This window comes from Mauremys reevesii, linkage group 6 (assembly GCF_016161935.1).
Source record: "Mauremys reevesii isolate NIE-2019 linkage group 6, ASM1616193v1, whole genome shotgun sequence".
Lineage (NCBI taxonomy): Eukaryota > Metazoa > Chordata > Testudines > Geoemydidae > Mauremys > Mauremys reevesii.
Window position 1 is genome coordinate 39,229,516 of NC_052628.1, and position 17,116 is coordinate 39,246,631.

The 17,116-nt window shown below is 38.1% G+C and overlaps 1 protein-coding gene across 1 annotated transcript in view; it reads right to left on the reverse strand.

Annotated features, from left to right (window-relative positions):
* The window catches only part of ADAMTS6 (ADAM metallopeptidase with thrombospondin type 1 motif 6), a 311,564-nt gene that overhangs the window by 112,246 nt on the left and 182,202 nt on the right, over positions 1–17,116 (reverse strand). The window contains exons 11-12 of the mRNA XM_039545681.1: positions 15,651–15,792; positions 1,258–1,365 (exon numbers count right to left, since the gene is read on the reverse strand). Of these exons, the coding sequence (XP_039401615.1) occupies positions 1,258–1,365; positions 15,651–15,792 (250 nt within the window). The remainder of the gene's footprint in view (positions 1–1,257; positions 1,366–15,650; positions 15,793–17,116) is intronic.

Consider the following 17,116-nt stretch of genomic DNA (forward strand, 5'->3'; position numbering starts at 1 on the left):
ATGAAGTCATCAGCAAGGATTAATAAACTATGACAACTCCCCAAAAGCTTTCATTCTCTTTATTTAAACATCAGATTGTAAATCAAAATGTAGTGTAATCTTTGTTGAAACTAGCCCAACTAACATGGCAGGAGTTAGAACTGAGGAGAAATGACAGTAGTCATTGTTAGCCTAAATCCAGTCTGGAGCAGTAAATTTTAGGGACTGATCTACAAATGTAGCTTTGACACATACACTAATTCCCAGAGAGTTATCAGAATGGTTTTATACAATTAGTCTTGTCGATTTGAACAAACCTGTGTAAAGTGCATTGTATATTATCTTGCAAATGGATGTATGAAACTCAAGTTATTTCAGGTCTGTTTCTGTCTGTATTCAGTAAATTGATTTATTTAAAAATATTTCTATTTCTATTTTCTGCTCATAGTTCTGAATGGACTACACATTGTTGGCCATAACATTTTCCATGGAAAAAAATTAACAGAGATCTTTACTAACCACACAAAATGTTAGATTTTTTATTAAAAATATACATGTGCAGACACACATACACACAGCCTTTGTAGACCTGCGATAGAAGAGAATAAATCTCTGTGTATCCCCATTGAAACAATTACTTTCTGCAGATATCACCGTTAACCCTTATAATCTGAAAGTTTATCAGCTCTTATGGAAAAGTCCTTTAAAACTGAGTAGTTATGAAAACAAAAGGGTTTTATAGAAATAACCCTAAAAGCCAAAACAGCTGTCAGTGGTAAATGTGGGACCATAAAGAACCCTTTTACTATGACAGCTTTTTTCTACACGCCTGAGTGATTTGGCTTATTACTGGAAGAATAAAGTTTTTTTTATCTTTGAACAAAATAAAAATTTTCAGTCTCCAGATGTATGTCATGGCTCATTCATGAAAACATGATAAACCCAGAGTTAAAATAATCCATTATGGAAGAGTACTATATAATTTAATAAAGATTAAATCAATAGGGGGTTTATAGAAATTTATTTGAAAACAGATAGAGGATAGCACCCTTCCTACATATTTTTCAAGCCAACCTATAACATTCTATAACAGGGATAAAATTCTTATTAAATTATAGATACTGGTTTAAAAAAATGGTATTTTCTGTCAAATTATTTAGGACTTTTCCACTTTTTGAATTAGTGCATGTCATCTAAGCATCAAAGAGTAAGCACTTTCAGTTTTTCATTTTTGCAGTGTTTATACTTCTTCTAAAACAATAAATCATTTGAACTCACCCCTTTCTCAATGCTCCCTGTCTGGCAAAGAGTACCCTCAGCTGCTGGAATGCTGTTAGTAACACAGCGGTTACTTTTGCTGAGGCACCAGAGCTCTCTACACACTTCCTAGGAAAGAAGGCAGAAGCAAGTTGATCAGAATAACAATCTAAAATTATTTCCAGTCGTCCTACAAAAGTGTGTGCGCGCACACACATGGTTTGTTTTGAATAGAGATAATAAAAATGGGTAAAATTTTTATATATGTATTTTAAAAGAGTTTGGAAACTATTTTGGAGCAATTTCAAAGCCACTATACTTTGCCTAAGAATATTCTGCCAACAAAATCTGGCAATATCAACAGTATTTTACAAAAATGTGTCTTCCATGTTTCCATGGAAGTGATGTTCTGTCATAAGCAGAACCTGCTGCTTAATGCAAATACTGTATTTGGTGTCTTTTTGAAAGAAGTCTTACTGTCCGCTGATGTATCCTCATTACCTTACCTATCGACCCCAAATATCCAATTGTAGAATGATAACTTGACTACTAAAATATAAAAAAGCAATATTGTATTTTATTCCCATTATTTTAAGCCACGCAGGTTCTGAGCTCAAGCTAATGTTAACTAAAATGATGTATGTAAATTTTGTAATAATTGAATAATATACTAACTTAAAGATTTCTTTTAGACTTCCCAAATTTATAAATGAGATTTTCATAGATTTATATCATCATGCCACAAACTATTGATTGTATCAAATAAATCAATGTAGTTTTTCTTCTAAAATACTTTATCTTTGACTTTTGCACTTGAAATTCTATGCATTTTAATTAGCCCAGATTTGTGGACCATTCGGTTACACGGCAAAAGCCATCCATTTATAGGGTTTCTGAGAAAGGCTTGGGGTTTTGGGACCTGAGCCAAATACCTCTGAAGTCTTTAGGAGTCTTTCTTTTCACTTCAATGGCTTTTGGATCATGTTCTTTATGTGCAGTGGAATGGGGCATATTTTGCTTTTGTATTCATTGGCTTGTAAAGTAATTTTTGTGTTACGCTGGGAGGTGATATCTTTATATGAATGGGAATCTACTTATTGTCAGGATGTCTAGACTTTATTAATAGGTGGGGCTTTTTATTGTTAAACACAGAAATACATGTTTTAAATTTGAAATGCAAAGATAAATAATTAGAGAGATGTTTTTAATGATCCAATGCAATTTTCATTTCTATTATAGCTCTTTTAATGATGGTTTAACATAATATCCTAATAGTATTTCACTTGCAGACAAACACATATATAAAGAATTAAAGGAAAAGGCAGTGCCAATAAGTCATATGTATTGGTCAACTTTCCCCTCAAATGTCACTATTTCTCTGAAGAAATGACTATCAGGCCTCATTATGTTCCCTCTTTCACAAAAGTTTAGATTTAAAAGAAGTGGAAAATTCCATTCTGAAGCACTTTTATCTTACCTTTCACATTTTATAATGATATTTTTACAAATACAGTGTACTTTTATAATTAGGTTCTCTGTCTTCCACATCTACATTAAGGCTGCATCTTATATGCACCTTGCTTGTAAAAACTATTAAACTTTGCTACAAGATTCAGTTTTCTTCTATTATACTACATACAGAAATATTACTGTACATATTTATTTATTGGTAGCTCTACTAATGGTCCTGTACTATACGCTTCCACTAAATATTAGTAACTTATAACACAACCTTGCAGGCCATCCTGTATGCAAAATTTCCACTGAAGTAATTAAAATTAGTGAGAGATGTGCACAGAGAATGTTTGCAGGATTGGGCCCCTGTTGTATTTAGCTTCAATGTTGGTATAAATAGGGAATATTAAAGGAATGATTTTCTAAAATACATTGCAATAGAATGGTCCTAGCTGGCTGGGGAATAAGTACTGAGGGATCAGGGCTTTGTTACTTTCTAGAGCCTTTGTCCCATTTTTAACTATATGGTCTGCAACCTGTGTGCACCCAGTTTAATTTTAAACCAGTTGAAGGACAATTTTCTATTGATCTTTGGAATTCTGTTGAAGTTGATGAGATTACTCAGAAAATCAGATTACTAAATATTTCAGTGACTCCTTTTAGGAGAGATGTTGCCATGTGCAAAAGCAATCCTGGATTTTTTATGATGACTGATGGGGAAACTGCCTTCATTTTCAAATTTAGGATTTTCCCTCCACTGAAGTGTTGAAAACACTTATTTGGATAATCTCATATTGAGAAAGACTCCTGCCTTTGCCACACCTGGACTGCTCATATGGCAACAGTCTCATATATAAAGAAACATACTGTCAGATGTTTATATTGCTTAAAAGATCATGGAGAGGAGGGAAAGCAAAGAAGACAAGCCAAAAAAAGTACCACCTTGAAAAATCTATTTAATGGATTTATTAATTTTACTTTGATTAAACTCTGTTTCAAAATTCATACCAAACTATAAACATATGCCTTTAACCAGGATTCCTGACTCCAATCCATTTTAGAAAGGATTCCAAATGGAACAGCTGAATTTTTTTTGTTTCAGCTTTCAGATAAGGTATGGGGATCTCATGTCCCATTTCATTATCTTTTGGCTCATGTGCCATAACATGTGGCTTAGGCATCTTTTCATATTGATGGAAATGCCAAAGAGATCTCACCTCATTTGTGATCATCCTGCATGTAACCTCACTACTTATGTTTGCACCTAAGCAACTTTAATGTTTAGATTCATAGAATATTAGGGTTGGAAGGTACCTCAGGAGGTCATCTAGTCCAACCCCCTACACAAAGCAGGACCAATCCCCAGACAGATTTTTACCCCAGTTCTCTAAATAGTCCCCTCAAGGATTGAACTCACAACCCTGAGTTTAGCAGGCCAATGCTCAAACCATGGGCTCAGGTTGTGAAGTCTGGATCAGGATTTTAAACAGCTCAACATTTTTTGCTTTTGGATACAGAGTTTTGATTCCACTCATAAAGACAGAAGTCATTTGCAAAAATCATATTTGGATCTTGGTCTGGATTTTAAACACCTTTAAATTCCAGGGTCATCTGAATTCAAATTCATGCTTATCATATCTCTAGGCTACCTAACAGCCTAGCTACTAGCCAGATGAATTTCAGCATAGCCGACAGTTTTCTAGTGTCTAACTTTAAGTTGAAATATCAACATCTATAGTTTCCCTCAGCTGAGATTTATATCTACAGTATTTGTACTTTACTATTAAGGGAAAAATGATTATTAGAACAAACATTTCATCCATCCATCCAATGTCAGAGTAGCAGTATCAAAGTGAAGAGTTATTAAACGTTAAACATTTCTTGACAATTATGGGACAGATTTTTGCTGCACTCTGGCTACTTTGTGGCATCTGAGCAGCACAAAGTTACTGTAGCATATAGATGAATCTTACCCTATAGTGTGTAACTACAAATAAATAACTTGGTAGGAGACGCAGGAGACCTGAGTTCCAGTCACAGCTCAGCCACTGGGTGATCTGCGCAAGCCCTTTCACTTCTGTTTCCCTATTTGTAAAATGGGGATAATGATGCTTACCTCTTTTGTAAAGCACTTTGTGATCTACTAATGCAGGGGTGGCCAACATGTGGCTCCTAAGCCATATGCAGCTCTTCAGAAGTTAATATGCGGCTCCTTGTATAGGCACCGACTCTGGGGCTGGAGCTACATTCCAATGTGCCAGGGGGTGCTCACTGCTCAACCCCTGTCTCTGCCACAGGCCCTGTCCCCACTCCACCCCTTCCTGCCCCCTCCCCATAGCCTGCCGTGCCTCGCTCCTCCCCCTTCCCCCTCAGAGCCTCCTGCAATCCACAAAACAGCTGATCAGGAGGTGCGGGGAGGGAGAGGAAGGCACTGATCAGCGGGGCTGCTGGTGGGTGGGAGGTGCTGGAAGAGGGGAGTACGGGGAGCTGATGGGGCTGCTGATGTATTACTATGGCTCTTTGGCAATATACATTGGTAAATTCTGGCTCCTTCTCAGGCTCAGGTTGGCCACCCCTGAACTAAGGAAAAGTGCTGTATAAGAGCTAAGTAATATTATGAACCCAGTCTTTACTCAGAATTAGCTTCAGTGGGAGTTTGCCTCAGTAAAATCTGCAGGATTGGTACATAAGGAATGAAATAAAGAATTAAGTAAAACTATCAAGGGCTTTTCCATACTATAAGCAGTATAAGAAGGGAGTCCTACTTTAAAAAATTATGATATCATATCGCTTCACATGTATATAATATTTTTATTTGTGGAAAATCATGGAAAATACTAAGGTCTTACTGACCACAACAGCACAATTTATCATTCTATGTAGAGAATTTAAGAAGAAATAAAAACATATTTCTGTAGATTCTTTTACATATTATAACAAATATTAAAAAGTTTGTTTTCCCCTAATACGCTAATTTAAAAGACCAAAAGGTGAAACACAGATATCTGTAACATAACTCTAGTGAACGAAATAAATCTGGGGTTAAACCAGGGATAAATCTGACTCAGTGTATTCTTTATTTTCAACTAATTTTGGAAAAATTAGAAAGAAAGGCTTAAAAAGAATTATTATGGTGCAGAAAGCTTTCTGCCCTCCAGGACAGTCCTAAACCTAGCACTAATTTTACTCCTTGATTATGGATTTGAGACACACTCAGTATTACCATTACCCTATCAGTAACATCTCTAAACAGCTGTTTCTAATAAGCCAGTCTCAAAACCATCGGAAAGCACTGCCCTGGAAAGGTCAGGGCCAGAGCCACTATTAAAAAGGATACTGATGTTTTATCACACAAAACAAAACAAATCTACATAAGGTGACCTGATAGCCCCACTCCTTTTTGGACATCAAATGAGGGTAGTATATCCTTTCCCTGACTTCAAACAGATCTTAATCCTGTTGTACAAAAAGGATCGTGGTAAAAGAAGAAAACAATCTGAAAGCTAATCAATGAGCTCAAAGTCAGTGACTAGATTTCTGGATGTATTACCTCTTAATTTGTAAAGAAAACAATGGAAAGTGTTTTAAAAATCCAGGAAACATAAACTGAAGCTGAGGCCTTTCATAAGATTAAGACAAGATAGATGACAACCTGTAACGGTGTATCTTAGGGCTCCATGACTTCAGTTTGGAATTCGGATGGTTGTATTTGCAGTAAATTAAACAAAGCTGAACCCATCTAGAGAAAAAAAACAGCAAATCAAATTATCTTCCTTTTGCCTACATGCTATAAATGATGGAGCCTCTTTGTGTGTGTCATGCAGAGTTACATACAGTCATTTTTAAATTATGTAACAGATAAGCATCCTACATATTAATATTAATAATGATAAAATGATAATAACAATACAGCACAATGAAAACTCAGCAACATGAGAAAGATCACCTTGCTGTGCTGTTTCCAAAATCTAGACGCGAATGAAAGCCTCAAATTAAATTCATTAAAGAATTTGGCTTTTTTCAAACCCAAAATATTCAGAAAAATAAGATGGGAAACACATTGACTAGAAACATGAACTGAGATTTGATTTTCTTTAATAAAATTTTAAAATCTTAAAAATTGAGACTTTACATTCTTTCAGAATGTATTGATCCATAATATGCTGCACCCTTTGATGAGCATTTGTTAAAATAGAGCATTAAAATAATTTTCTTGAATTCTGACATAACTGAGATGTGCAAAAATTTCTGCCTAGTTTATTTCCACCCTCACAACAAAAATATTATTTGTAACATGTTTAGAATTATGAGGGTGATTAAGAATCATGGGTGAACCTCAGACAGTTCAGAGGTTTTGCTCAGTTCAGATAAGCACCCAAAAGTTAATATTTTTAATGCTCCATTTCCATAAATGCTCATTAAGCGGTGCAGCATGTTATGAATCAAAACATGCTGAAGGAATGTGAAGTGTCATTCTTAAACTTAGACGATTTATGCATATTATGTTACCATCTTATTTGACTAAGTATTGGGTGCTTATCTGAACCTTTCCAGAACTACAGCGGTCCCACTCAGTAAGTCAGCCTGAAACAAACACCTTTTCTTTCAGACCCACACAGCTTTTCCTATCTCTGTCCCAACCACCTTTCAGCCTCTGAACTGTCATTTATGTCTCCTAATCCACCTTGTAATCTACCATCCTCCTGTGACCACCATTTGGCCACTGGCTCTCCTTCCTCCATTTAAAATTGAAGTACAGGGCCTACATACCTTGGTGGTACGCCTACGTTTAATTTCTATGTGCTCTGGTGTACATCTTTAAAGGTAGGGAGAGATGAACACAGGAGTGCTTTGGTGGGGAAAGTGGGAGTTGAGTCAGGATGGTGGTTGATGTTGCTTTTGTGGGAGTTTGTAAGGCAAAGGATGAAAAACCCCTGAGGTATTAGAAAGAGCAAAGTCTATGGTCGTGCTTAATAGAATCCATGCTAATCTTAAAAAAAGATGCAAGTACAGTTCAAGAACAAAGCAGTAGTTCAAACTGGTTTTTACTTAGGGGAATGATCATGAAAGTACTTCTCAGGCAAAACTCCCACAGACTTCAATAATTTTGAATTAGAAAGACCTGCATGATTGGACCCTTAGTGATAACAGATTTTGCACTTGATAGCCAAGATACTCTCACCTTAAAGAATAATAGAAATTAGAGAGCCTATAATGATAAAGTATAATGTTAAAAGCTCAGATCCTCTCTCAGCCTACAAAAAGTTTTAGCACACATTTATGAACTAGATACAAAAAGGTATAAATCAGTGCCCAATTGAATTATTTAGGCTCTTCTGACAAACACAAACATTAAAATACAATGTGAATTCAGTGTGATATGAATCAAGTGGAAAAAGAAGGTCACAATATAGTGAGTTAGGAGGGACTAGATAGGAATTTATGAAAACATAATTCACACTATATATCATAATGTCAGTGGTTGAGGGAATGAAGAAAAGGTGGAAACAATCAGTTATTCAGGTGAAGACCCCCAGTTGATTTCTCTTTTTTCTTTTTGGAAAAGCATCTCTCAGAATCTGCTCTCACTTCCTCACATTTATTTCCGTCATCACAAAGGCCCCAAGTTAGGCTAACAGCATATCTCATCAACATCACTTAGCTGGAGTAGGTTACTTATGTACAACAAGGAACACTTCATTCACCGCAAGTGGTAGGTCAAGCTACTTCTGCAGCATTGATTATTTCTCTCTATATAAAACATGCATTAGTATGTCAAAATACAAGTGTGACAATCCATTACTTTTATGTCCCCATAATATTTAAAACTAGAGCATCCCACTACAATGTCTACTATAACTTCAATCCTTTTGCAGTTTTATTTTCCATTGAAAGAAGTACTGTAGAACTGGAAATAATTGCTGCCCATTCAGTCTTCTCTGCTATTTTTTCTGGATTTGAAAAGTATGAAAATTAATTGGCCATTTTCTTTTTAGTTAAGATATTCTGACAGTGTATGCTGAGACTGGCTGCAAGAGGCTTTAAGCTCTGTTCCTAAAATTCAAACAAGCCACACATAGTCCTGAGCTTTCCCTGGCACTGCAATCTACTCAAGGAAGGAAACATAAATATGAACCTGGGCAGTAGAAGGCAGAGAATTGGGTTCTCAGAGAGGGTGCAGCAGTGAAGGTATGGATATCAGTGCCACTTGATTGCTGCATTAAAGTTTCCAGTAACTTTCCATTGATGGCAATCAGGTTCATGGGCACTCCCACTGCTTCATAACAGGCTTCCCAAGAACAGCAGAGGTACAGCTAGTCCAGCCATTTCTGGGAAATCTATTTGGTAGGAAACATGAGTGCTCTTCAGTGCAATGTGATGTGTGTGTGCACCCATGGGATCTTAGGTAGGCCGTTGAAAGTAGAGGAGCACTCCCTAGTGTGAGAATGTGTGCTGAGGCTACCCATTCTGAGGCAATTTGAGTGCTTCCTATTGCAGCTTGCATGACTTGAACTTCATTTGCACTCAGATTAGGGTTGCCAGGTATCCAGTTTTTGACCGGAATGTCCGGTCAAAAAGGGACCCTGGCGGCTCCCGTCAGCACTGCTGACCAGGTAATTAAAAGTCTGGTTGGTGGGGCTGGCAGGCTCCCTACCTGGCTCTGCATGGCTCCCGGAAGCAGCGATATATCTCTCTGGCTCCTAGGCAAAGGGATGTCCAGTGTGGATCCACACGCTGCCCTCCACCCCGTGCAACAGCTCTGCAGCTCCCATTGGCTGGGAACCGTAGCCAATGGGAGCTGCAAGGGCAGTGCCTGCAGGCAGAGGCAGCCTGTCTGTGCCTCTGCCTAGGAGTCGAGGGACATACCGGTCACTTCTGGGGAGCCCCCCAAGGTAAGTGCTGCCAGGAGCCCACTCCCTGCACCCCCTCCTGCATCCCAACCCCCTGCCCCATCTCTGAGCCCCCTCCCATACCATAACTCCCTCCTGGAGCCTGCACCCCATCTGCATCCCAACCTCCTGCCCCAGCCGTGAGCCCTCTCCTGCACTCTGAATCCCTTGACCAAAGCCCAGAGCGCCTTCTGCACCCAAACACCCTCCTGCACCCCAACCCCCGCCGCAGCCCAGAGCCCCCTTCCGCACCCTGAACCCCTCATTTTTGGCCCCATCCTGGAAGCCACACCCCAAGCCCATACTCCCTCCCAAACCCCAACTCCCTGCCTCATCCCGGAGCCCCCTCCCACACTCCAAACCCCTCAGGTCCCCCCCCAGCCCAGAGCCCCCTACTGCACCCCAAAACCCTCATCCCTAGTCCCACCCCAGAGCCCACATCCCAACCCCCTACCCCATCCCAGAGCTCCCTCCCACACCCTGAACCTCTCATTTGTGGCCTCAATCTGGAGCCTGCACCCCACAGCCAGAGACCTCACACCCTCTTGCACCCCAAACACCTGCCTCAGCCTGGTGAAAAAGAGCAACTGAATGAGGGTGGGGGAGAGCAAGCAATGGGGGGAGGATGGAGTGAGCACGGGGCAGGCCTCGGAGAAGGGGCAGGAGACAGGGCGAGGGTGTTAAGTTTTGTGCGATTAGAAAGTTGGCAATCCTAACTCAGATATGCACAAGCAAAATGCAAATAAGAACCGTGACATTTGAGTTTCCTGGTATCTTAGCTGAAAATTTGACTGGAGAGCTTGAATACACACATCAGACCATGACCAACAAGAGAAATATCAGTCCCTGCTAAAGTACATTACTTGATGTACGGGCAAAATTCTATTCTTAGATGTGCATAGATGGCTCCCCCAGTAGAAGCAGGCATTTGCATGTGAAACAAAGTTTGGCACCTTATGTATCTGTCTGTATTCCATTAAAGGGGCAGCAGGAAAGGAGGCAGTTAGTGTACTAAAGAATGTCTAAGCATTATCCGTAAGTCCACATTAGCAGTCAACATCTTCACAGACAGTAAAATGCACCACAACAAAGTCAACCTTATGCATAAAGTGTTAATCTCTATAAAAATGTCTGAGGTTTTAGCCATTGCCCTAAGAATCTGTGACCCAGTTTTATGACTTGATGCAAACCAGTAATAAAACTATGCATTATTTTAAACCACAAAAATCATAGTTAAAGTCATGCATATTTCAAGTATTATTTAAACTAATAAAACAAGAACATTCAAAGTCAAAGCTGAGATTCCTTCCTGAATTAACCCAGAGACAGGCTTTGACCAGTCGTGCAGGTGCTCAGGGTTCTGGGGAGACAGGGCAAGGGCCTTCCCTCCTTTATTGTCCTTATGCAGAGGCCAGTGACAAATGTTCCCAGTGCATTTGCTCAAGGACCACCAGTGACACTAGTACTCAAAGAGAATGGGGAAGTTTAGGGCCATGGTTGGGTGCCACAGAGAGGAATGCACACTACATCAACTTAAAAGGTGAAGCAGTATCCATGTTCCACATGGATGCCAGAGAACTACAGTGCCACAATACCCCAGAAAACTTCTCTGCACTGCACTCAATAAGGGACGGTGCCTTTAAGGCAGGGGTAGGCAACCTATGGCACGCATGCCAAAGGCGGCACACAAGCTGATTTTCAGTGGCACTCACACTGCCTGGGTCCTGGCCACCGGTCCAGGGGGCTTTGCATTTTAATTTAATTTTAAATGAAGTTTCTTAAACATTTTAAAAACCTTCTTTACTTTACATACAACAATAGCTTAGTTATATATTATAGACTTATAGAAAGAGACCTTCTAAAAACGTTAAAATGTATTACTGGCATGCAAAACCTTAAATTAGAGTGAATAAATGAAGACTCAGCACACCACTTCTGAAAGGTTGCCGACCCCCGGTCAAAGATTTTGACTGCTGAGGAGGTCACAGCCCCAAGTGGTACGGGTGTATTCAATTAACAATGAACAAATTCTGCTTTCATTTATGCAGGTTTACTAAAGACATTTTTTTTAGCTTTTTAAGACAATGGAATTTGTATAGGTGTAAATGATAGCATAACCTTTCCCACAGGCTTTAATATTGCAGTGTCTGTCAATACATGTCCAGGATAGATTACACCTATAAATAACACCCTACTTAATTTGCAATATTGTGGAAATTGCAGATCCCACAATATTAGGCTTCCACTGCAATTTTGACAGTGGGAGGCCTGGGTGGCTGACAGCAGGAGCCCCTGCTCTCAGCGTCGGGTGGCCAACAGTGGAAAATGGTGAAAAAGTAACAATAGATCTTATTACTGCAAATAATAAGGTCCATTATTACTTTTCCGTGACTTTCCATGGCTTGTCCACAACTCAGCTGCAATTTTTGTACAGTCATCCCACGATTTAAGTAGGGCCTTACCTATAAAGAATAAAATTTTCCCATTCCAACTTGGGAAATTTTGAAGTTTTTCATAAAAAGCTAAAGAGTTTCCTGTCCTGGAACACCCAATAGACCAGTGGTTGGAGCACTTATCTGACTTATGGGGATCCAGGTTCAAGTCCTTGCTCTACCTGATTTGGGCCAGGGACTTAAACATCAGCATCCTATCTGCCAGACTTTGGGCTACTCCAGGGTATGTCTCCCACAATCTCTTTTATTGGAACTGTTCCACTGAGAATAAATAGTTAAATAGTCATTGGAGCAGGGATTTGAACAGCAATCTCAAACATTCTAAGTGAGTGGCCTAACCATTGGCTATAGTCAGTGTGTCTCGCTCTCGCTGACCTCATGAATATTTAATTATTTATACAAAGTGGAACAGTTCCAACAGGAGACACTGAGCGAGTGAGAAAGACTGACTGAGTAGCCTAGTGGTTAAGGCTCTGTCCTGGGGTGCAGGAAAATAGCAGAGCAGGGACACAAACTGAGTCTCCCATAGCCTAACTAAGTGCCTGAACCACTGAGCTATAGAGTCACTCTCTCTGGACCAATTAATTAGTTATATGAAATGGAACAGCTACAACAGGACAACTTGAAAAAGACCCACCCTACAATAGCCTGGTGGCTAGGGCACTCACCTGGACACTGAAGTTTTAGTCCCTAGGTCTGTCACATCCCCAGTGAGCATCCTAACCTGTGGACTATTCTGGGGTGCGGGAATCTCTCTCTCATTTTGACCAAAAATTCCATCCTGGTTCTGAGAATCATTTCCTGATGAAAGCTTTGCCAAGACTGGTAACTTCTTGTGAAAAGTTTTGGTTTCAACATACTGGCATTTTCTAATGAAAAACCATTTCACTAGAAAATTCCCAAGCAGTTCTATTTGAGAGGTTGACAGTCCCTCTTCCCATGCAATACAGCCACAGCTGAGATCAGTGGAGTCAGTCAAGCTAGAGAAAGGGATCAACTGTTAGATCTCTGTAAAGTTTTCTTTACTTCAGAATTCATTCCTTTCTTGGGCATCAAGGTCCAAATTTGTTAACCTAATGGAAACACTATAATGCCCGTCTTTTCCCACAAGCATTTCGACAGGGAGAGGACTGACTGTTGGAAGGATATTATGTCTACTGTGAATGAGCTTTATTTTATTATGTCTACTGGTGCATATTTATATATTCTTTTACTGGAGCGAGATGAACAAGCTATTACAATGATTTACTGTGAAAATTAAATTAAGCAGGGCACCTGAAGCATTGTTTGTGTGCTGGTTTTTCAATGAAAATATATAAATAAATATTCAGCCTAGCTCTTCCTAGCATTTAGTTCCAGAATTCAGACCTGCAAACCCTTGCTCATGTGAGTAGCCCATTTTCACTTGAACACTCCCAAACTGTTATTGAACTCCCAGAGAAGATATTCCTCTTTCCTCAAAGTCATCACTTGAAATGTGTTATCATTTATATGATAATAATTGTATTTTCAGATACATTATGGTTATTCTGGATAATGTTTTAAATGTACATTATTTCCCAGATAGGATGTACTGGGACTTTAAAAACAATCTGTTGTGTAAATATATACAATTCTGAATCTTGTATTTAGATCCTCTTAAAAAGTGATTTATTTTCCTTGAGACACTTTTTTAGAATTGTTGCTTGACTCACTGATGTGGTACATTAGATTACATCAGTTCAAGCATTAGTGATGTCACACTTGGATTACTGGTTTGTTTTAAATAGTGTCTTAATTCTTCTAGGTTTTCAGCCTGTTTCGTAGCTACACAGGAGTCTTTCTTAACATATTACACAAAGAAAAAAAATAAGAAAAAGAAAGCAGGAATCATAAACCCAAGATTACATAAATCTTCCTTATGTCTATTTGTTTTCATATTTAAGGGAAAGATATTAGTTTAAGAACAGAATACTACTGTACAGTATGATAATCAACAACAATGATAATATAGTTTAGCAAAGAGACTATGAAAAAGTTACTATACATGTGCATTGGTCAGTTTTTGCACAAAATTAACTTTCCAGTTTGATATAAAATGCAGTATACTTCAAAAGGGCATGGTCCCTATAATGGTTTAAATGCCTGAAAATTTTCTTATTCTGAAAGTACAGAGAGTATGATGGGAATTTGAAAGAAGAAAAAAGGATGTCTGTGCCCTAGATGTACTGAGAGAAAACAGGGCCCTCAAACCAGAAGGGGTAAGGAGTAAAAACTTAAAGAGAAACAATAAAGGCCAAAAGTGCTTTAGTGGGGGATCAAGAATGGGAGATCCATCCAGCCAGCCAGCTACATACAATTTTTAAATCCATTGCCCTATATGATCAGCCTAAGATCCATCCTAAGAATAATACTGATTTATCACCCAAGGGTTATTAAAAACAAACTCCCTCTGTATTTTAGCCCTATTAGAAGTGATTACTGCAGGTGCAATGATTACTAGTTATTTGAATGATCTAAATATTTTAATTTTCTTCCATATATTATACATTTGTTTCATTACAATAGTTTACTATTGTCAACTACAAAATGAACTTTTTTAGCTTTATTCAGCTTTAATCTTCAACTACTGAATCTATCTGATGACTATCATTGATGAAAACATCATTATAACAGATATAATCTTGGGCTGCAAGATTTTCTTTAAAACAATATTTTAAAATACATTGCATAAACTGTTTAAAATAGTAGTGTTTAAATAGCTGTTGCTATCCCTTCTGGGAAATTCAATTGAAATTTGGTGGGGGAGAATAAATCTTTCACTCTGCCATTCTTATCAGCAGCTATTTTAGTATTCTTTTTGGCTATTTAGTTTCTCATTACTCTATGTTTCTGACCAATTATCTTTTTTTAGTAGGAGATTTGAGCAGTGTGTGAAAGAACCTCAATGCTAGCAAATATGAATTGAAACAGATAGACCTGGCAAAAAAAAAAAACCAAAACCAAAACAAAACAAAAAAACAAGTAGAAAATGGCTGCAAAATGTATCTTTAAATTAAAAAGTTAAAGTCAGCACCACAAACTTCATATTTCAAGATTTGATACATTGTGGGCCTGATTCTGCTCCTCTGGAAGTCAATGGGAGTTTTTAAATTGACTTCAAAGGAAGCAGGACAGAGCCTAATGAGCTATTTGGCCTGCCTTACTTGAAAGACACTTATCCAACTCATTAATATCCAGAGAGACAAGCTTTTGAGCTTACACAGAGCTCTTCTTCAGGTCAGGCTCTGTGTAAGCTTGAAAGCTTGTCTTTCTCACCAATAGAAGTTGGTCCAATAAAAGATATAACCTCACCCACCTTGTCTCTCTAATATCCTGGGCTGACACAGCTACCACAACACTGCATACATTCATTATTACCCAAACATTTGGGAATACAGTATACACAAATGACTCAAGCAAAAGATGCAGCATAAGGATTAAAACTTCTTACTCTTTATTTACACAGGCGGTATTGAATGGATTACTATAGGAAAACTGTGTAACTCAGTATTGCATCTAACTAAATTTTTTGTCATGAAGGAATATATACAAATGACTAAGCAGAACACTCAGCATAAGGATTAAGACTTCTTACCCCATATTTACATTGGCGGGATGTTGCTCCATACTGGAAGCGACACTGTTCATCAGCATCATACACCTGACCTGGGGCCACAGCAGGATAAAGAAAGTCACGCTTGGGAGGCTCATTATCAAGGCAAGTACCACGGCCTGAACTGTTCAACATAAAGGACCAAAGGAATTAGGAACTCTATTGACTGTTAATCACAGTTATGATATCATGTATTTAGTTCTTAGTTTTAACAGCATTGGGTGTGTGAAACAGATAAGATTGCAAATAAACAAACAGTGAAATGGTACACCCATGGTGAAAAATTATAATTAGGAGGGAATTAAGAGATCAGAATAATTTCTCATGAGTTAATATTAATTAACAAAAATACTCATTTTAGACAATTAAATGGATTTAATGTTATCTTTAAAAAAATTTAAATAATTTCTGAGCCACACAAGACTGATTTTCATTTCTGTTTTAAGCCTATTTGTTCTCATTGGAAACATAACCACCTCTAGTTGTAGAATTAAAAACAAAAAATGAAAGCAATAAAATAAATGTCGTGTAACCCTTCAGGACTAGGTACTGATCCTACAAACAGTTAAGCAATTGTGCAACCTTATGCATGTGAGAACTCCGCTGTCTTTTGTGGGAATATTCAAGGCTTGGTCTACATTAAAAAGTTAAGTTGCCCCAGTTACATCACTATGGGGTGTGACAAATTCATATTCCTGAGCAACATAGTTAAACTGACCTAACCCCGGTGTCAACAGAAGAATTCTTTCATCAACCTAACTACCACCTCTCAGGGATATGGATTACCTAAGCCGACAGGAGAACTCCTCCCATCGGCATAGATATTGTCTACACTGAAGTGCTGCAGCTGTGCTGCTGTATCATTTCAAGTATAGACAAGCCCCAAGTATATAAAGATATGCTTAAGTGTTTGCAGGACTGGGTCCTTAATCTATATTCTTCCATCTGGGCAAAGAAATAGATAGTGTGGTAAAAATTGTCTATGGTCTTTAAATATGCCAATAAAAGCAGGGGTGAATGACAAAATACCTGGAGCCAAAGGTCTCTGTTCTAATGCATTAGTAGTGTTTAGTCTGACAAATTTCACATTTCAGTGAGGGTCATCATTCTTTAAAAAGTTAATGTTTTCTTCTTTATAATCACTGTTGGGTTTTTTTTCAAAGTATGCCCATGTTCAAAAATAATATTTTAATGCAGTGGAACAAATAATATAAAGAAAGCCAAAAGTCAGACCAGAGTTCCTTTGTTAGAAAGCTTTATATTTTGATAAATATGATTGTTCACTTTTAGTTAGTTAGCGTGCATAAAATAGTACAGATGCTTTTTAACTTTAATTTCACATGTGAATATGTTAGAATTTTTAAAGAATCCCTATGCCAACATTTAAAAAAAAATCATTACTTTTTATTTGGAGATAAATAAGAGAAAAACACTCCTTAATTATGCAT